Here is a 23,164-nt window from a genome sequence, read left to right as displayed (position 1 = left end):
TTACTTCTTCCAAAATTGGTTGGCCTCGATCTTTTTCTCTGACCATTTCAGACACTTCAAATCAGTTGAAAAGAAAGTACTTTATGGTGTTTCTGTCACTTAAAATATTCATAGATAACATTGATACCGAAAATAAATGGGCAACCATAAGACATTTATTTATAATTAAGCATTGCATTTATAGGATTATAGATATTTTCACCCAATATCTACTATATTGTGACCCGGAAAACACATGTTTAAAATGTAAGTTTCATTGATATTGTGTACTTCATTGATTTCAATATCATATGATTATATAGGGAAACAGTTATAAATGTACCTTAATGTGTTATTCATTTTTAGTAGCTTGGTTGTGTTTTACGTAACCATAGCATCAGCTTTGTTTGTGATTAAAATTCGTTCTTTTATAAAAAAAAACTTCATCCAAACTGCTAAATTTATACATGTATAATGAAACATGGGTATGTATGTATGAACAATTTTCAGTTGTAACTTCATGGTGGGGAGAATAAACAAATTAAACATATACATACTTAAATGCCTAATATTCTTAAGACTTTAAATGTGTACATACTATAATTGAAAAGTAAACGACATGTTATTTTTCATTACAAAAAAGGCTTGACATCGCATCGTTCAAATAACGATAATATGTTATCAAAAATGACCGATTACTGCTTACTGCTGATTTCTTGAAAAATGTATTTGATTACAATCAATTGTTGTAAAATGAATATGTATAGTTAGATAGCTAGTAAGCAATTTTACATAAAATTGTAAATACGAGTGCAAATAAATTCCATTCTATCTGGACAGTAATTCAACATATTTTATAAATTATCATATAAATAGTGTGGGTACATATAAATAATAGTTTCATTTGCATTATTAAAATAGCTTACTCAGCGCGGAAAAATCATGGATGACAAAAGTGAAACTATTTCATGTCGTCGAAAACAATTATCATTACTTCTCTGTAAACTAAATGTCTCCAATGATTGGCTGATCAAGGAAACAATGCTTATAAGCTGTTATAAAGATCATAATCAAAAATGAGTTCATAGGAGGGTGTACTGTCAGCTCTGCTTAGTGTTTGCAGGCCTGTTTAAACTTTCTAAAAAAATAACCTTTACTAAGACCATAACCATATGATACAAACGTCTTCAACCAAACCCAAGCTAGTCTCATTAAACCTTGTCCTAAGGAGATAAAGATGCGATTAAGATTTTCTGTGAGAAAGCACTTCTATGCGCATAGTGTTCGCGTAACTATTTGAAAACATACTTTAATTTGCAATGTCAGCTATACATACACCTTATCTTAAAGATCACGAATACTATTTCAAATTAATTTTATGAAATAGGAGATAAATTAAAAGTGAATGAAGCATTTCCAAAATCCAACAGTTCTTTACGGCATCAAGAAATGCAGGAAAAATTCGATCAAAACCTTGAAATGCAAGCCCATACCGCACTTCGTGTAAATTCCAAATATTTTCCGATAAAAATAAATAGAAGCCTAAACAATTTTGTTTACAAAGTACATACCTTTTCATTTAGTCATTACTAAGAATAGAAACTTAAATTTTAATTTATTATTCAATGGCATTAAATTCATATTTAATCAACAAAAATAGGGGAAAACTGACTGTGTTGGGTTACATGTTCAGTTTGAAACTTGAAGACCAAAACATTTGATATCAACCAAAATAGATTTAACTTTTTATAACTTATCTCATTATTTCAACATCAAAATTTATATAACGTGACATAATCCAGCTACATATCTCACTCTGGGGCAAAAATGTAAAAACTTAAGTTAAAAAAACAACAACGATAAAGATCTAATCCAAATAGAAACGATACAGATTTTGTTCATTTGACTTCATCTATCACTTGTTATAAATTAATAACTGACAAAGACTGGCAAGTCCATTTTGCATATTTATCGACATACTTACAAATCTTTTGGTTTTCCTTGTGATGTTCAATGATATGTTCCAAATCTGCATGGCTGTTCACTTCAGACAGACAGGATTTTTCCCATATCAAAGTGGTCAAGATAATTAGACTGTGTTAGCAGGCAGTAGCTTAATTTGAGAAAATATTAACGTTAAACCAACAGCAAAAACTACGATCTGTTTGTAGCAGAGATATATAAATCATTCTGAACTAATTTAATTCGTATTTAAGAAATATTTATGAGTTTTTAGTTACTTCCAGAATTTTGCATCTCTGAACCGATTTCCGTAAAAAAAGGATCTGTTTTATAAAAGGTAGTTTTACTACGAAGTGAAGTACTCTTAATGTTCGAAGCCTAATGTACAATTATTAAATGTTTTTAAACATATTTTGCTATTTGGAATGTTTTAACATTAGAGCCCTAAATCTTATTCAATGTTAGTCACGTATTATTAAAAAACGACATTAAATAACGTTATTTTTTATTTTCGACATTTTGTTTTCAATCTTTATCTTCATACTGGACTGTTCATTTAAAGAACCATCAGTAAAATTTACTAGAGGTGATTCAAAGGTTTTGTTATTGATTTGAAGGAATAACCCAACAACGAAAAGCGGTATATGTATGGACAAATTTATTACAAAATGTCATGCAAAGTCTTGTGTACATAACCCAATAGGTTAATACACACAAACGACGGCAACGATGTTACCATGCACATGTCAAATTCTCTCAACGTCACTCGTTCATGACTCTGCATGATGAAAGTGCAAATTTAGACAGACAACAATCTTACAACAGACATACGAACATCTTTGAATTGCGATCGTAAATTTATTCACCATTCAACAAATCCGATAGAACTGCATGGTGAAATAATTGCTAATTGCATATAGCAAATATAATCGCTGAAATGTTTCAAAGCGTTAAATGTGACTCTCTTTGGCATTTCAATACATGAAAGATTTGTTAGAATTTTCCCTTCGCTTTTGTATTCTTGTAAACATTACATTCTTTGCTTTTAATAAACACTGAATTTCCTATTGAAACTGCAGTTTCTGATAAAATCAGTTAATATAGCCAGTTTTTAGACTACAGTTCAGAGAGTAGTTTTCTGACGACTGTTTTGTCATTTTATTCACTCGACACTTTTACTGTCGCTTAAAAGTTTAACATATCGTTTATTGTGTTAAACTGAAGTTGATTAATGCTACACCAATATGATTAGACGTGTAGGTCACAGGACTCGTGTAAAAATACGTACAATCTCTGAAGTATTGTGCAATTATAAGTAGCGCGTATTGTTGAGATCATACATAAAGTTAAATATTCTTATGATAAAAAAGGTGCTCATCGCCATTTTGTTAGCGTTTTCATATCCGGGTGCATTTTGGAACGTAATGTAGCTCTGTACTGTTTTTACAAATATCGAATTGACTGAGATGATTATATCGTCTATATCGTACTATAGTAACATTTATTGTATCTCAGTGACCTAACTTCTCGTGATATTTACTAAATTGTTGGTTTTGTTTAGATGTAATCAAAACGCCCGTTTGTCATCGACAAAGGATATGTTTAAATTATTGCTTAAAATTTTACACAGGAACGTTAAGTGTTAATTTGTGTTTAAAGAAATAGGAGCTGTATGTGGTTATTTAAATCTTGATTTTTATGAGTTTATTTTAAATATAAGCTAATTTGATTGTATGTAAGGAAAAGAATGCAAAAATGATCACAACGAAAGTTATTGTATTAAAATTGATTGTAACACATCATCACACAATTTTTTATTTTGCAGTATATTTTCATTTCAATGTTAAATGCATTCACTGTAGTTATTGCTGACAAATACAATGTAATTGAAACAATTAGAAGCAATCATTCTAGTATTGCAATGGCTGTTCCAGGAAAGAAGGTCGGTCAGCAGTTTACAACATTAACATCAAAATATTCTGATGACACTCTTAAAGTTTATTGCCAGCCTTGTGACAAAGATGGAATTACATTATCTGCCCATGGCTACTGTAAGAATTGTTGTGAACACTTATGTGAGTCATGTTTCAACTTCCATAGAAAACATACACTTTCTCGAGATCACTTTCTGCTAGACAAAACAATCATGCCACAAACCATACAACCTTCTTCAACTGCTCATTATAGTGGGCATGATAATCTTATGAAACCCTGTCCGAAGCACAAAAAAGAATCAATCAAGTACTTCTGTGATATTCATAACGCGTTTTTATGCAGTGTTTGTGTTACTCTTGAACATCAACCTACAACCTGCAAAATTAGCTACATACCTGATATTTCTGAAAATGTCATTGATAGCAAAGAGTACCAAGAAATCTTGAAAACCATGGACGCTATTTCACTTCAATATCATGAAATAAAACATCGTGCGGATAACGCATTTTCAAGATCGAAGAGTTCTTTGGAGAATGTATTAGTGGGCATCAAGAAATTCCGTAAAGAAATAAACAAACGATTAGATGAGCTTGAGATGCAAACAGAACTTGCAGCAAATAACATTCAACAAGAAAGTTCCGAAAACTTCAGCACAGTAGAAACAGCTTGCAATGGTGCTACTAACATTCTTCAGACATCATCTGATAATATTAAACAATTTAACACATCAAAGCAAGCAGATGAACTTTTCATGGAACTTAAGTACGCAAATCAAACGATAAGGAAGTATGGGGAAGAACTTTCAGATTTAGCCAACATTTGTTTTAAGGAGTATTACTTTACACCTAATGAAGCAGTTTCAACGTTGCTCACAAAAGAAAAGTCACTTGGTACATTAGTAAAGGCACCACTCAAAACAGAATCTACAGAACCTTTACCTATAAAGTCTGGACAATTTTCTTGCCAAGGAGAAATCCGTGTAAAGACATCAGAAGATAAATATGAATGTTGGATAAGCGGAATAACTCTTACTAATCCCGATCTTCTTATCATAACTGACTGTGAAAATAAAGCTGTAAAGATGGTTGATATTAACAGCCAAATGGTTACTGATCAATTACAACTAGATACTATACCACATGATGTTACCAGAGTGAGCAACACGAAACTTGCTGTCACACTTCCATTCAAACAAACAATACAGATTGTATCAATCCTTAAAAAAAAACTCACACAAAAATCTATTATAAAGGTAAATGGAGACTGTCTTGGCATTAGTTGTTATCAAAATAAATTGGTTGTGTCATTTTGTAGTCCAGCAAAACTGCAGATTCTTGATATAAATGGCACAATATTGCAATCATTTGAAGATGGACATTTCATTTTTGATTGATCCAAATGTTGACAATGTCATCCAAATCTACAAATTGACTTAATGATCAACATTATTTTTTGTCCAATCACATTGTAGTATTTTTCAAATTTCTGCTTTGTCTAACTTTGGTTAATGTGTACTAACTAAATAAAATTCACTTAATCTGTTGTCTAACCGCAGTCTAACAAATTTCAATAATGCATTATATTAGGGAGGAGTTAGAGGTATGGTTTACACTCTGATTTGTAAAATGTCAAGGTAAGCAAAACAATGCCAACATAAATAAAAATTAGTCGAGGTCAGGTGTTTCTAAATGTGAGGATACAATCAACTGATTTATTACATAGACAATACATGTTGGGTACGCAGAGACAAATGATTGCATATTAACTTTTTTACATCCTTTGAAAAATGACTGTTATAAATTGCTGACTGTTTTAAACTTTATATTTTATAGAAAAAGTAACCAAAACATTATTTTCTTTCACTTGATAGGAATAAACTGCATTAACAATCATTGATATCAAGAATACAATGATTACATTTTTTGGCTGGAAAAATCATTGAAATTGGACCCCCTTCACACAGAAAAAATGAAGTGTTTTTCAAATGAGCAAATCAAAAGGGATTTTAAATGTTAGTGAATAACTTGAAGCTAATAACGAATTTGTATCAATGAATAATCTCTAATGTATTTTTTTCTCACATTTTCCATTTATTTTAAAAGGATGTACACATTTCATTAACTCCATTGTTTTTACCTAATTGCATCGTTTTCCTCGCTGTTTTTTCCAGACATATTATAAACATGATAGTCTTACTGTAGATAAAGGTATAAATTCTGTGACATTTCAGTAAAAAAGTGTGCCTGGGCCATTTAATTAGCTTATCTAAATGTGCCATGTTAGCAACTTGACAAGGTGTAGACATGTTGTAGAGCGAAAGGGCGGAGCTATAGGTGATTTAGAGAAATGCCTTGTTGTTAGTTGAAAAAAATAATGTTGATCATTAAATAGGTTAATGTTTAATAATATGCACTAACAAAAATAATTGGTCGCCTGTAAATGTTGTTACAGCGCTATAAACAATAATATCGACCAAAACAGTCTGTTTTATTTCATTAAAAATGTACTTTGATATAAAACTACGTAAATTCTATCAGTGTATGTGCTTTCTGCAGCTGCAGTGAAGAAATTAACTCTGTACAGAATGTTATTGTACTAAACGTTAGTGAGCGAGTGAATGAGTGAGTGATGAAAATACTGATATCAATTGAGAAGTTGATAATGATCGATATGATTTTCTTATGATTTTCAGTTCAAAAGTAAATGCTTATACTATATAATATTGTATCATTTTGTCGTGCATTTTGAATTAGTATTATTTATACAATTTCTTTGACTTGTAATAAATTGTGTAAGATTGATGCGTTCAAAGTATATAATAATTCCGAATTATTCAACAAAAACAAACCAACACACATACACGGTCGGGCAGTCTGAATTTACAAATGCAAAATAAAAAAACCTTATGATATAAAGCTTTTATTTAACTACCGAGTCCTTTCATATATTCAACTACCTGAAAAGAAAAAGCCTGTATGTAGCTAAAAATTGAAAGTTATCATCACTTAGGTTCTGAAATTACACACACTAGTAAATCTAAGAGCAAAATCCACAATTTATTTATCAAACTCATCGTTACTCATTTGAACTAATTAATTTTCAATGTACAATTCATGTTAATTGGAATTTTGTTTACACATTGAATGATTAATGCCTATTTTTAATATCTGCAGAACCACTTGGACTATTTAAAGCTCGAGTCTGAGGGCTTCTGCATTAGCGCTATTCTAGCATAAAAAAGTTAATTCCGCGTTTCGTTATTCGTTTTCGTATAAAGAACCATCCCGTGCTAGCGCCCTGTCATTTGAAAGTGAAATTTAGGATCATCATAGGAGTAAGGTATTTTATATGCCAAACTTTATTTATTTTAAAATGAGTTGTTTGTTGTTGTACTGTAGTTCTGAGTGTTTTCTTCCGTCGATTGTTTTGTCAGTTGCACGGTTTTCTTGACGTCTTGTCTGTGATACACATGCTTATAACCTCAGATCCCCTTTCAAAATTCCATTGTCCACCGTCCATTGTTTTTTCATTTAGGGTACACGCATTCTTTTACTTGGGGACCATACGCCGCTTTTCGTGGAATGGCACTACTGTGTCAAATTGAAGGTTCCGTGAAAACCGCCAAATGAACACTTCTGCGGATGTTTCGAAATTCAAAATTTGACCTTTTTCGTGTTTAAATGTTGAATTCTACTTAAGCCGGTGCTAGGAGGCATAGCTGTAACTTGCACTTTCCAGTACCGTCAATGAACAGGCGCAATCAAACCGAGCTGCATCATTTTCAATTTTGCCGTTTTGTGCTTTCTTTAGGATTCTGTTTTTCTCTATTTTGTTTTTTATTCACTCTTTAAAATACGCGGGCCCTTCATTTAAACTGTGTGTTAACGATTTCATAGATCGTTTATCTTGTTTAACAGAAGTGTATTATAGCAACACCAATAGGAACAAATGTGTATGTCACATGACTCGTAAAACAAGGAAGTAACCAAATACGCGTAACCTTCACAAGTAAACTCTCAAGTTAAAACTGCATATGGAAATTGAGGATTTAATAACATAACATAAGGTAAATATTGTATGTATATTTATATGAAATAAATTATAGCAACTGAAGAAGTAGCACGTATCATTGATATCTTACATGAAGTTTAACATTCAGACGATAGAAATATGCTACACTACGCCATTTTGCTATCGATTGTATTATACCCGATTGAATACTAGTAATCATGATTTTATTTGATCAAAAGAATAATTCGTCTGCATTATTTTGTTTCGAAATCTAAAACGTAAATTAGTTTAGGGTTTTAGAGATGTCAATCTATACATAAAGGCATGTCTCTTTTCGGCATAGTGTTTAACTCACCGTATTACCGGCGCTAGTGATGAAATATTGCTGCAATGGTGACATTTACGTTATTAGTGGCGAAGTCGATCTCAAATTTAAAGTAAAGTAGGCACATTTATATTAAACTAAAATAGGCACATTTCCGTTAGTATTTTATAAATTGATAGAATCAATAGAAATTGTAAAATTTGAACATTTTTAAAAACTACTGCTTGTCTATAAAGTTCTAAGTTATATAGTATGAACATTTACATGATAAATAATAATACATTGTTCTTGAACAATTTTATTTACTATATAAATAAACATAATATTAGATTCTCACTTGCAACAGCATCCAACAAAATTCTTTCATGGTTTGTTATTATGTCTAATACAAAACAATATCAGCATAATTATTTATTGTACTACACACCATACATAATAGACCAATTCACTTAAAGGCATTACATTTACAAAACATGTCCGAGAATAATCCAAAGAAGTGTTTTGGTCCGTCGGGACAATTTATTGCAATACTCTACTATGTATAAAAAATAACACAGCTTAAGTCGGTGGTAGGGTACGTGTGAGATGTTTTATTCTTTTAAGTTTGTTTATTTTGCTCCTGAGGGATGTCAACTTTAACAGATCACGAAGAAGTGTGTATAACTATGAGTGCATGTTACAGCACAGCACAGTGCCTCATGATGTCTTTTCTCTAACATTTTTAACAATTGTCGGTATTTCTTCTTTATTTTGTTTGCCCTTAACAATAAGACGCTATCCTGTTATAAAACATGAAATCTAACTAGTGTTAGATATTTAAACATTTGTCTATTCATTCCTTTAAGTTGTAGCTTCATTAGTCAGTCGGGATGAGACTTTGTGCATAATTTATTGATCAAGTCCTACATCAATTGGTTTAGATAGCTCGGAGAAAAATTTCCATTCCCATCATGTCACAGAACCTCAGTATGAGTCCCTATTATCCAAAGTGTGGAAGCTTTTTTCTAAAGATGGTGTTAAAAGACCTTATTTCAAATCCTATAAAATCTCTCGATAACGTTAAAAACATGACAAAAAACAACCTTTTATGACAGTCGATTTCTGTTGTAGCTTCTCTATGAATGCTATTTTTTTTATAATAAATGTTATGGTTGCTCCGGCTGTCTGGCGAACTTCACGAACATGTTTTGAAAACTTTGCAAAATAAATGTTGAAGTTGTTAAGAAATTTGTTTATATCATATGCCTAAGATCTCTATATTGTCTTGTTCTGTATAACAATATTACAATGCAGTTTAAGATATATTATGCTCTTTTGATTCTTAAATATATTGATAATTGCTACATCGTCTCTATGTTATTGTAAAATAACATGATAAATTACATACAGACTAGAAATGTCTTGTTTAAAACTCTACACACTATAAGTAAGAACAGTATGAATACAGTGTGATTAAAAATAATGGTCGTTTTATTTTAAGAATCGACTACTTCAACAGTTATTTGGAATGCAGCTTCCTATGCATAATGTGAACATTCTGTTACAAATTCAATATTAATTACTTAGTTTTCAATAAATTTCCGCCCCGTCATAAAAGTACTTTATCAAACGATGGGCATGGTATATGTTAAATGTACACGGAACGTTAACTCCCCCCCCCCCCCCAATTTATTCACTCTTAGGTCAACATTGCCAACAGTTATCAGATATATTATCATCTAGATTGATCATGTATGTCACGTAACATGTTACACTAACAAAAACTCAAGCATCTTAATCACTGCACGTAAGTATTCATCTGCTAATCACAAGGTAGGATAAAATTACACCAGGTACTTTTTTTATTCACATCATATAACTTTAATATAATGAGGTTATTATAAATTGTTTAGTACAATACTGAATTCTATTGGACGAGAAAATAGCTGTAAAATCTGTACTGGACGAGGCGCTAGCGACGTCTGATATAGGTTTTGCAGCTGTTTACGACTTACATTGATTACATGTATTCAAATCTTTTTTCAATTTACTGATAAAAATTCCGGTCGTTTATTTCAAATCTATTACATGCTTTGAAGTAATTGATTTTTGATTAATCTTACAGTGTAATGGTAATGATAAATTTAGCTTTCTTCCTTTTTCCAGCTGCGTCACAGCGCCACACATTAATATATTGCACTAGTGTTAACTGTGTTCAATATATTTCGATTACATGCAAAAAAAATCATATTTCCAATAAATGTTTGACCTTCACAGATAATTTTTAGAAGCTGTAGAGCATATAAGCCATGATAAGCATGAACGTGAACGTTTTATACTTTTGTAAAAATAAAATTACACATGTAACAAAAGAAATCCACACAAAATGTAAGGTTACTGAGTAATATAAAAACGATAGATTAGAGTTTAAATAGATTAGATTTCTTTACACATTTATTGTACTTTTAATGACTTTGGAAGAATAGTTTCACCTTAACATCACCGGGCTGAGAATTAAGTTGAATAAAGTCCATTAATGCGAGACTTTCTCGTTGATACAATATTACCCATGTCTAGCAATGTTTAGATCTAAAAGCCTGCGATGCTTAATATATTTATATTTTGCTATATTATAATATTAGGTAAAATTTGAATACCGGTATTTTCTGAAAGATTTGTCTTAAAGTTGATACTGTAAAGAATCAATCAGTTATCAAAATTGTAAATTTGTTCTATAAAAAGTATACAGAGTAACATTTGCATTTGCTTTATATAAATCAGAAGTGTAAAAGTTAACTAATAATAATTAATACAAAATCGACTTAAGCACTTGTGAAATAATTCTTACCGTAATTTACTGATTGATCACTCTTGTTCCTCTATTTTAGTATTGAGATGGCTGTTCCAGGAAAAAAGGCTGGTCAGAAACTTACAGCATCACAACAAATTAAGGATTCTGATGAAGAACTTAAGGTTTACTGCCAGCCATGTGACAGAGATGGACCAAGATTGCCTGCTCATGGTTTTTGCAAGAATTGCTGTGAACACTTATGTGAGCCCTGTTTCAACTTTCACAAAAAGCACACTCTTTCCCGAGATCACATACTTCAAAACAAAACCAACATGCCAAAGATCTTACAGCATTCTTCAATTGATGCTAAAAAGCCTGATAACCTTACGAAACCTTGCTCTGAACATAAGAGGGAAGTCGTTAAATTCTTCTGCCAAGACCATAATGCACTACTTTGCAGTGTTTGTGTTACTCTTGGACATCAACCTACTTCTTGCGAAGTCAGCTATATACCAGACATTTCTACAAATGTCATTAACGGAAAGGAGTATTCAGAAATCTTGAAAACCATGGATACAATTTCAAATCAATTTCATAAAATTAAAAATCATGTGAAAAAAGCAATTTCAAAATCCAACAATTCTTTAAGTATTGTGTTAAAAGACATAAAAGACTTTCGAAAAGAAATCAATCAAAGGCTAGATGAACTGGAAATACAAGCAGAGAGTACAGCCAACGACATGCTCCATGAAAATACTGAAAATCTAAACAAAGTAGAAACAGCTTGTGATGATGCCATCAACGTTTTTCAGACAACAACCGATACATTCAAACAACTAAACGCATCACAGACAGCAGATGTACTTTTCTTTGAAATAAAAAACGCAGAACAGATGCTTAAAGATTATAAGAAAACGCTTGCAGATTTAGTCAACTTTGACATCAAGCAGTACAACTTCACACCGGATGAAACAATATCAACTTTTCTCACAAGACAAACATCATTAGGTACATTATTAGAGAAACCAACAACCAAAACAAAATGCACATCAGCAGCCTCGCAGCTCAAATCGTCTAGGCAGTTTGTTTGCAAGGGCGACTTCAGTGTGATAACAACACAAGATAGAAAAAGATGCTGGATAACAGGAATGGCTCTCCTTACTCCAGATCTTCTTATCATCACTGACTACAACAACAAGTCTGTAAAAATGTTGGATATTGTAAGTCAATCTGTGACAAATCAACTACAACTAGAAACTTCACCACGTGATATTACCACAGTCAACAGTTTGGAACTTACTGTCACCCTTCCGTACGAACAATCAATTCAGTTTGTATCAATTTTATCAAACAAACTAAATAGGAAGCAAAAGATGAAGGTTGATGGAGAATGTCGTGGTATAAGTTGTTTTCAAGATAAACTTATTGTTTCGTTCACCAATCCTGCGAAATTACAGATTCTTGATATAAACGGGACTGTATTGAAAATCTTTGAAGATGAACAAGTCAGGTCTCCATTATACATCACAGCAAATAGTCGGTTTATCTATGTATCTGACTGGGAAATGAAAACAGTAACAATATTTAATTGGCAGGGTTGTTCGATTGGTAGCTATGGAAATAACAGTGATATGGAAGCGCCTAAGGGAATATCACTGACGGATGATGGCACAGTATTTGTGTGTGATGAGAAGAGAAACGTTATAGAAGAGATATCAGGAGATTGCTCCACGGGAAGAATTGTATTGAAGGATCGGCAGGAACCATATGCTGTGTCTTGGTGTGGAAAAACAAGGACGTTGTACAACAGTTCCTTTACTGGATATGACAAAGATGACAATGTCGTTAAAATGACTAAGGTGACAGAGAGTATAAAACAAAAACAACTCTGTTGAAACTGTTACATTAGTGCGGAAACTGCTATCAACCAATACAGCCATAAAGACGTAAAAACGTTCGCAAGATGAAAATAGAAATATTTTTTTTTGGAATATAAACAATCCGCTTTTTCCATAAATTTGTGAACTGCAGTAGCAAACAAAGCCAAACGCTGTTTAACGTGGCGTTACAATATACATTAGGTTTCACAAAACGTATAGTCAGAAAATATTTCAATGTGAAAAGTCTTGAAAACTTTATCATATCTTTCACATCATCGCGCGATATGAATAGATTTGAAAACTTTATCTTGTCTACGACATTATAGCGCAATGTGAATAGTTTTAAAAACTTTATCATATCTTTGACATGATAGCCCATTGTGAATAGCTTCCAAAACGTTATCATGTCTTCGTCATTATAGCGTAATGTGAATAGTTTTGAAAACTTTATCATATCTTTGACATAATAGCGCAATGTGAATAGCTTCCAAAACTTTATCATATCTTTGACATAATAGCGCAATGTGAATAGCTTCCGAAATGTGATCCTGTCTTCAACATTAAAGCGTTGTGTGAATAGTTTTAAAAACTTGATCCTGTCTTCGACATTATAGCGCATTGAATTCCATAACAAATGTAAAAATGTTTTAGTTGACTCATATCTTTATTGTTTCATCACATTTTATCTATAACTGATGACTAAATTGACTTTATTAGATGAGAACTCTAATTAGATATACTCCTGAAATATGTCATGTATGTGAACATAGTTTAGATAATGTACAAGAGTTATATATAAAGAAACTGTACTGGATTTTTAAAACCTTATTTGGACTTTCAGAACTTTCAAAATGTTCAATAGATAGACAGATGGATAATCAGTTCAAGATGCATGCGTGTGTTACCTTCTGCAAAAATATTATTTTCAGTTATGAATTTTGTAATTTGCGGCTTTGTAGTGAAACAAGAATGCATACATTGGCATTAGTTTTTGGTTATTAGTCGTATTCGTTTCAACAGGAGAAGAACAAATACTGTGTATTGTTTATGAAAATGTGCTTACTTTTTTGTATTTTGTATACTGAGACATTTCTGAAATATAAACAATATATCAAATATGATATATATTTCCAGTGCCATGAATAATATTATAATGTTAATAATTAAGTGTTTTCATAATGGCCTTGTAATTGGGCTGAAGACTGTCATATTAGCCTGAGGTCAAGGCCAAAGGCTAATATGACAGTCTAAAGCCATAATAATAAGGTCATTATGAAAACAATTATTTATTGACAATTTTATAAATTGACGACACATAATCTAAAACTTAAGTACTTAGTAAACAAAAAATAAGTACATGTAATGTAAAATTCCGTTGTTGTGAGGTATTGCAAATGAAATTCTTGTTTTAAAAATTTCTCAGAAACCTACCTTGCAGCAATTCAAATTTTCTCTTTTTTTCAAGTCATCAAAGGATATTTTGCATTTATTTTGTCTCTTGCATTCTTTGACACTTAAACGCAAATGAAAAATAAGATACACTGTTCATTTTCGCAATCGGTTTATATCTAAGGTGGATTTATTTTACCCTATTTATCCTAGTAATAGTATTTCCTTTTCATAAGCCGTTCCCCATTTATCATTTGGTAAGTTTCAAAATCAAGTCCACCTTACATTGACAATTAAAAGATATAATAACAGGCTGTCAATACAACAACGATATTTTTGTTAAAATAAGCAAAATTATAATAAGAATATCAATGGCTGATTCGTCTGAATCATAAGAAGTTGCAAAGCAAACGTCCTTAAACACCGATATTACACATTCATTGGTCACTTTGACATGGCAAACGCTATAAGACGGTTACAGGCCTTAGGGGAGGTAGAGCGTTGGGGGAGGGCACACACCGTGAGGTTGATGTGGCGCTTGCTGTACATCACGCCATTGTCAGCAGAACATGGGTTAGGTACCAGCAATATGGTACAACCGTCAGGAGGAATGGCGGAGACACACAAATGGTGGCGACAGTAGCGAAGACCGATTATTGATTATCCAGGTACGTCCAGGACTGCTTACAACAGCAATAGATCTTCGTAAAAACCATCTTAATGTTTATGGAATCAATGTCAGTACAAAGACGTCACGTAAAAGATTGAACGATGATAATTTGTGATCTAGAATACCCTGTATAAGAATTCTTCGTCAATCCCAGGCCAGTTTGGAGACAAAATTGGAGACATGTTCTCTCCATTGACGAGTCTAGATTTTTTCTTGACTTTACTGTGACAGACTTGCGAGAGAGGACCTTGAGAAAAGTTCAAGCCTGATATAATGCTAAGAACGACCGGTACGGGGTAAGGTCAGTTATGATGAGGAAAGGCATCAGATAGGATGGACTGACTTCGTTGTGCTAAATAGGAGAACAAAGACTGGCCAGCGGTAAATCATTGAGATGTTAAACACCAAGGTTAGGCTGTATGTCGCGTAAGTGGGCGATCGGTTCATTTGAATAGACGATAATGCGCGTCCCCACAGAGCTCGTGCTGTTCATAATTTATTGGTCAAAATTATAATAAAAAAGCAAATTCATTGATGCAATTAAACTCATATGCGCGTTTGTAAAACAATGAAAATAAAGACATTAAGCCAAGATGCGATACATACTTTTAACAAAATCAAAAACTTTAAAAACAAAAATTGTAAATGAAAGCAATTTTCGAATTACAGTCCAACCCCGTTTATTCGAAGTGCCTGGGACTGAATATTTACTTCGAATAATCGATGGGTTCGAATAATCGAAATCCGAATATTGTGATAGACGAAAACTACTCCACTTTGACGAATTGTAGTAAAACTACCGTTTAAAACACATTTACTTCCTGTAATCAATTGAGAAAAATAAATATTAAAGAAAAGATGCGTAAAAATTATTGTATTGACATTGAAGACATAAATACTTGCATTTTATTCTACATTATGTATCGCTTCGTTTCGCGCAAAACCTTGATAATGGCCGTGTTGTCACTACGGTATTTACAGCTAAACTCTGGTATTTTCGATTAGGAAAAAGGCTCTTATGTAGCGTCATCTTCAAGCAATAAAAGTTACAAAATCGGACACGGTGCATTGCTTTTCTTTTTCGTTAATTAAAGTTGATTAAAGAACACAAAAAGTGCTATTATCACGATTGTCTAAATACATGCATGACTATTGATGTTTTTCACAAGTCGACCAGTCAGCGAGTGGATCTGCGCCAATTAGTCTGACTTCGAATAATAATTAGGCTGGCTTCGAATAATAGGTGTGAAATTCTTTCATAATTGTATAGTCGGGACCGAAATTTTACTTCGAAAAATAGGAGGTATTCGGATAATGCATTTCGAATAATACGCTCGTATTTATATTGATTTATATAGAGATAAAAACGGGACCGCCGATCTACTTCGGATAATGCCGGGTATTCGAATAAAGGGTTGTCGAATAACCGGGGTCGGACTGTATTTGAAAGTGAAGAAAAAGACATTATTTGTGACTTACGTTTTAATCATGAATATAGTGATAACTTACACGCGTTGTGTTATTTAACTTGATATTATAATAATATTGTAAATAATAAGATATAAGACCGTTAAATCAACATCTGTAGTATGGTTGATGCTGTCTGATTTAAAAAAAATCTGAATTTAAAAATGTACCATTATGAGGAATATTTTTTACATATTAATAAATATGCATATCCTCGTATACACGTATAAAAAAATACTTAGCTCAAGATAAGATCTGTTTCAATATTATAACATACATGAAATGAACATTGAGACTGTTTAATACGGAATATTATAAGACTTTATATGTCGTTACGAGCAATGATGGAAAATTTTCCCAACGCTTTGAGAAAAGCACAATACTAGTACATGGCCCCAGAAACCTGCTACAGTATAATTTTCCTTTTATTATATACTAATACATTTTAACAAAAAAGTTTTAATATACTTAAGTTTTAAATATAGCTGTAAAAAAATAAGGTCATGAATAACGGATGGAAACGTGAAGTTTGCAAAAGACGCATTTTGGCACCGTATTTGTCACGAGCATTATACATTATTTTTCTTTCCGTTAAATCGTATGAACACTTCAAGAGCTGCGTGTATCTTAGGGGGAAAATATATAAAAAAAAGCAGCATTACAGGTCGTTTTTTTTTTTATTTACACAATGATGTTACCTGTACTACACGTAATGTAATTCACCTCATTACATGTAAAGGCTGTAATAAGCAATACGTAGGTCAAAATAATCAAAATGTATCATACAGAGTGAATAAACATAGATTTGATATAAGAAATTGTGACGTAAAACCAGTTTCACATGTTGCGATCCATTTCGGATCACCCGCAAATAAGTGTTCATTGTAGGATTTTTCATTTTTGCAGATAGAAATTATAGATAACAACATGGACCGTTTATGTAAAGAATCCTTTTGGATTCATAAATTAAATACTATGATTTCAAATGGACCAAATAATAAAGTATTGTTTGATTTATTATGTGTTACATGAATATTACTATGTTTGTCTATTATCTTACTTTTTTAAAACACTGTCTAATAGCTAGACATCTGTATCACTATTGATCCATTTTAATTCATGTACCAGCTTTATTTATAACATAAATATTTGTTTTTACATGTTACCATATTTTTGCCGCTAAACGCCATAACGTTTTTCGCGCGTTTTACGCGTGTTCCGTTATGACGTCGCTTCCGGTAAGTTTATTACGTTTTGCACTGATGAAGGCATATAGCCGAAACGTATGCAATAAATAATTACTAAATGTTCGTGTTTGTGTGGCTCATCTGTTTATTTTAGGGGAAAATATAGTAATATTATAATAAAACGATATATTCAAAGAATAGCTAAGTCTCATAACAGAAAATTTTCCTTTATATGGCCTGCTTAGAGTAACCTTTTTATCATACTTCTATATGATTACGTATATCGGGTATTTTTCTTTTCTCTAACTTTTATCTAATCTAGTCAATTATTCTAATCGTTTCAGTGATTTTTTCACCTAAAAGCAATGCCTTTCAAACAGGAAGACCCAGTTGAGATTTTTGTGTTTTGTTTCTTTTGTAGATAAATAAAAGGGAATCTCTGATTACGCTATCGCTGATATTCTATACCTTTGTCCATATATTAATTATACTTTGTCAAAGCGTTACATATTAATTTTCTGATTGTGTCGATTGACTCGGCGGACAAGTAAAAGTTCGAACATCAAAGTTAAGGATTAAATAGCATAAGGTAAATGTTAAAGTACTTCTATACAGAAAAATAATAAAATTGCTTAAATTTGTAATATCTAAACTTAGTGATGAAGTGAATTGGTCTGCAATGGGCATATTTTCCTTAAGTGTTTTAAATTTTGACCAAAACAAAAGAAATGTACAGTTTGGGTGTTCTTATAAAATATTTTTTTTGAATAATGTTGATCAAGTATTAAATGGTTTAGTATGGACATTTATATGATAGAGAATAATATTTTGTTATAGCACATTTTATTAAAATATATGTCGATTCGGACCATGTATTTCAGTTACCAACAACATCAATATATACTTACTCCACGGTTTGTTATATCCGTGATATGCAGGCTTCATAACCACCGATCCCCTTTCAAAATTCCATTTTATTTAGTCCCGCCAATTGTTTTCTCGTTTAGGGCTCACGCATTCGTTTACTTGGGGACCATACGCCGCTTTTCATTGAATGACACACATTGTCGCATTGAAGGTTCCATAATAACCACCGTATGAACACATCTGCGAATGTTTGAAAATTCTTAATTTTACCATATCATGTTAAATGTTGAATACTGCTTAAGCCGATACCAGAGGGCGTGGACGGTTTGTTGCACTTTCCAGTACCGTCCATGATTAGGCTCACTCAAGCCAAGCCTGCAAATTGTCAATTTTGTCGTTTCGTGCATGCTTTAGGGATTCTTTACTTCTCTTTATTAGATAAGTTTTATCTAGGAATGAAATTATGAACAAAGAACATAACAGAAAAAACTTTCAAGTGATGTGTAATGCATCATCATATACAATATAATGACATATTCCTTTTATAAATGCAACTTTATTGAGTTATAGTTTGTAAAACAAGTATCACTCAAAGAATACAAAGACATCTTATTATATTTCAAAACAATAAATAATAGTAGTGTGTAGTTGAGTATAAACATTTGTGTACGTGAATGGAACTTTACATCTTATTTATTAAAGATACTATAAACCATTAAAAGACTCTGGTAAGTAACTCAGTTAAAAGGAAAAATCACAATGTATTTTAGATCATTTGTTTTGATGTATATAAACTTGTGAAGCATTAAAGCTAAGCTGAGAATATCAAAAATTATACAAAGCAATCTTATTACATATTAAAACATTGAATTCAGTAATTGTTTTAATTCTAGTGCTGTAATGGCTGTTTCCGGGAGGAAGGCTGGTATGCATTTCAAATCACCAACATTAAAGAGTTCTGGTGACGGTCTTAAAGTATTTTGCCTGCCCTGTGACAGAGATGGCGAGAGATTGGCCGCTCATGGCTTCTGCAAGAATTGTCATGAGCACTTATGTAAGTCGTGTTACAAATTCCATAAGAAACATACTCTTTCTAGAGATCACAAACTACTGAACAAAACCAACATGCCACATACAATGCCACGTCCTTCAACTGTTCGTTTTCGGCAACATGATTATTATACTAAATCTTGTCCTCAGCACAAAAAGGAAACTATCAAATATTTTTGTGAAGACCATAAAACACTTTTATGCAGTGTTTGTGTTACTCTTGAACATCAACCTACTTATTGCAGAGTCAATTACATACCCAGCATTTCTAAGAATACCATCGACGGCATAGAATATCGAGAAATATTGAAAACCATGACTGCTATTTCAATTCAATATCGCGAACTTAAAGATCATGCGGATAAAGCATTTATGAAATCAAACAGTTCTTTGAATCATGTTTTATTAGACATAAAAGAATTCCGTAAAGAAATCAATCAAAGGCTAGATGAGCTTGAGGTGCAAGCAGAAAGAAGAGCACATGAAACACTGCGTGAAAATTTCAAAAATCTTAACAAAATAGAAACAGCTTGTAATGAAACCACCAGCAGTATTCAGAAATCAGCTGACAAAATCAAACAATATAACATATCAAAACAAGCAGACGAACTTTTCATTGAACTAAAGTGTGCAGAGCAAATGCTAAAAGAGTATGATAAAACTTTTGCAGATTTATCGAACTTTGATATCAAGGAGTATAACTTTAAACCCAATGAAACGATATTCACATTGCTCAAACAAGAAACTTTCCTTGGAAGATTAGCACTGACAGCTCTAAACACAGAATGTACAGCACCAGCATCACAAATAGAGTCAAATCAATTTCCTGGCAAAGAAAATGGAGATATATGTGTGAAAACTTCACAAGACAAATTTAGCTGCTGGATTACCGGGATGACTCTGCTGACTCCCGAACTTCTTATCATCACTGACTTCTTAAACAGTGCTGTAAAGGTGGTAGATACTAGCAGCCAATCTGTGTCTGTTCAACTACAACTAGATGTTGAACCATGGGATATCACCGCAGTTACCAATATAGAACTTGCTGTTACCCTTCCTCATAAACAAGTGATACAGTTTCTATCAATCTCAACAAACACACTATTAAAGAAGCGGCAGTTGAAGGTTGATGGAGATTGTCGTGGAATCAGTTGTTATCAACGTAAACTTGTTGTTTCATTCAATAATCCCGTGAAAGTCCAAATCTTTCAGAGAAATGGGACTGTACTGAACACCATTGAAAACGAACTATTCAGGTCCCCCTTATATATCACAACAAACAATCAGTTTATATATGTATCTGACTGGAAAATGAAAACAGTAACAATATTAAATTGGCAGTATGAAGAGATTGCAAACAATACTAGTATGGATGACCCTAAAGGAATTTCACTGTCGGATGATGGTACGGTCTTTGTGAGTGATGGAGTGAGAAATGTTATAGAAGAGATGTCAGGAGATTGTTCAGCAGGAGAAGTTGTGCGGAAGGATCTGAAATATCCATTTGCTGTATGTTTTTGTAGTAAAACAAGGAAGCTATACTATAGCTGTCATAGTGGGGATTTCAAAGTTGACAATGTCCTTAAAATATTCAAAGTGCCAGGGAAAATATGAATCTTTGCAAGGTAAAAAGCAAAAACAATTCTGTTGAAACCGTTATATTGGTGGAACACTGTCAACGCAGCCTTTGAATATATAAATGCCAAACTATATACTTGTTTAAATATTTAATATTAATATTCAAAGAATATTAACAATAAACGTTGCCAAGCATGTATAACCTGCAAGAAACACAAAGAAATGTACATTATAATTTGTATAACTATTCACCAAAATATCCAACATTTAAAAAAATGTATCATCGGTATCATTAGTGCTATATTATAATGTTAATATGTGTTATTATGTGTGGCATAATGCATGTTTGACTTTCATTATTCATATTTTAACTATTGTGTGCGAATTTGAACACATAATTATGTATGTATCTACACCAGAAGAAATATAATTGTTTTAGTCTTACTTGTATCAAATCTTTGATGTTTCATCTTCATCCATAAAACTAGTGATTGGGTTTTCTTATTTAATCAGAACATTATTTCACTCCGGAAATATTTCAAGTTCACATTTTAAAATGTCAAAAAATAAACAAACTTTACTGACTTTTAACACATGTAATAGGTAAAAATACACGAACAAGCTGTAGATAATCCATACGTGTGTTTTCCGTATGACTGTCTTACTGTCTACATTGCAGTTTTAATAACATGTTTTCTTCGAGTAGCAGGATGATGTCTTTTTGGTAACAGTCATTGTCTTATGTTTTGTTACATGAAAATAACATTTAATGTATTTTTCTATAATTATGTTTATATTTTTCTTCTTTTTTTCTACAAATGTCAACAATAAACATGAAATAAGTTTTAGCCAATTCTTTTGTATCTTGATTGACGCCTGCATAAACTGTATTTAAGGTCTCAAAGTTACGGAATTCCATAAACGACAGCCTACTGCTCACTGCCTACTGCTAACTGGACAGCCTGCTGCTCACTGCCGACTGCTTACTGCTTATTGACAGTCTAAGTCTATGTATGGATCAAATAGAAGGATTCCGAATGTACACACATGTGCGCCCGCCATTTTGTTGAAGGAAAACTTTGCGGAAAACAATGGTAAGTAAATTAAAAAGGATTATTTTATAGCCTAATAATTTGTAATTTCGAATTCATTGCAATGACTTGTGTACGTCCCACCATTGCACACTGCTTTGATTATGTTATGAAATGGTTCCACGTGCCTCTTGCACAGGTGATTCATAAATTGTCAAATATAGGATTCATTTTAGGGTAAATCAACTTAATAATAAATTATTCACAAAGAATCTGTGTTCAACAATCAACATGGACGGGCCTGAGCCCACTATTCCTCGGTTGAGAGGCGGAGATCTGGACCATTATGTCAACACTCCCTTATTTTATTTAGAATTTCATAGTTTATTAAACTTTCATTTGACAACATTTCTAGAAGAATATCTGAAATATTCTGGTGAAATCACTGGCGAAATTTAGGCTCAACATTCTCTCATAATCAAACATGTGTGAGTTCATTTACGAGATCATTTTGGTTCAGTTTTCATTGGCTGTTAGTTATAGCTTATAAATGTGTAATTCCGTATTAGATGTTATGTTATGCATTTTTGTTAAGTTGATTGCTCTCTTGATAGTTTATGTTGCAAAGATATGTGCTTTGAACGTTAATTATAGAATCAATTTTATTCCAGTACAGAGGATGATAAATCTGACAAATATTTCAATGGAGGAACAGCCTATACTTTCATTGATTTCACAGACAAGCAACAGAACCAATACACCTGTATGAAAATATTGAAATTACAATGGAAGAGGAAAAGGACTACATAAATATATTGGTTCTTATAGACCAGTTTAACTCGGCTTCCTTCTGAAAGCATAAACAAAGACAAACTTGACTGTATTCAAATTGTTTCAAAAACGTTCAATATTTCGATGACATAAAGAGTGCAAACATAACGTGATAAATTACAGTTTATCAGCTTATTTTACTGTTATGAAAAGCCATTGTGCTATTGAAAAATTCTGAAAAATAATAGATTCTTAACTATTTAAATTTACTTAAAAAATTTCTGATAGACAA

General features: G+C 32.2%; 2 protein-coding genes across 2 annotated transcripts; both read left to right on the top strand.

Moving 5' to 3' along the window:
• The first annotated feature begins 3,853 nt into the window (after positions 1–3,853).
• On the top strand, positions 3,854–12,908 carry LOC132757390 (uncharacterized). Its single transcript, XM_060748660.1, has 2 exons — positions 3,854–5,256; positions 11,080–12,908. The coding sequence occupies exons 1-2, from the start codon at positions 3,863–3,865 to the stop codon at positions 12,875–12,877; spliced, it is 3,192 nt and encodes a 1,063-aa protein (XP_060604643.1). The 5' UTR covers positions 3,854–3,862; the 3' UTR covers positions 12,878–12,908.
• Positions 12,909–14,705: 1,797 nt separating this feature from the next.
• On the top strand, positions 14,706–21,106 carry LOC132757389 (uncharacterized). The gene is made up of 3 exons (XM_060748659.1): positions 14,706–14,890; positions 19,336–19,496; positions 19,902–21,106. Exons 1-3 carry the CDS (start codon positions 14,706–14,708, stop codon positions 21,104–21,106), a joined length of 1,551 nt encoding a protein of 516 aa, XP_060604642.1.
• The last annotated feature ends 2,058 nt before the right edge of the window (positions 21,107–23,164 follow it).

Source organism: Ruditapes philippinarum, unplaced genomic scaffold, assembly GCF_026571515.1.
Source record: "Ruditapes philippinarum isolate M1 unplaced genomic scaffold, ASM2657151v2 ctg2966_1_1_1_1, whole genome shotgun sequence".
In the NCBI taxonomy this organism is placed as follows: Eukaryota; Metazoa; Mollusca; class Bivalvia; order Venerida; family Veneridae; genus Ruditapes; species Ruditapes philippinarum.
This window is presented reverse-complemented; position numbering and strand designations above follow the sequence as displayed.

Bases quoted from the DNA above. Each gene is read 5' to 3' on its own strand.
- LOC132757390 (XM_060748660.1), top strand. From the start codon at position 3,863: ATGGCTGTTCCAGGAAAGAAGGTCGGTCAGCAGTTTACAACATTAACA. The intron at 5,257-11,079 runs CATTTTTGATTG...CCTCTATTTTAG, and splicing joins TCATTTGAAGATGGACATTT to TATTGAGATGGCTGTTCCAG.
- LOC132757389 (XM_060748659.1), top strand. From the start codon at position 14,706: ATGGCAAACGCTATAAGACGGTTACAGGCCTTAGGGGAGGTAGAGCGT. The intron at 14,891-19,335 runs GTAGCGAAGACC...TTTTAATTCTAG, and splicing joins ACACACAAATGGTGGCGACA to TGCTGTAATGGCTGTTTCCG. The intron at 19,497-19,901 runs GTAAGTCGTGTT...ATGTTTTATTAG, and splicing joins GAATTGTCATGAGCACTTAT to ACATAAAAGAATTCCGTAAA.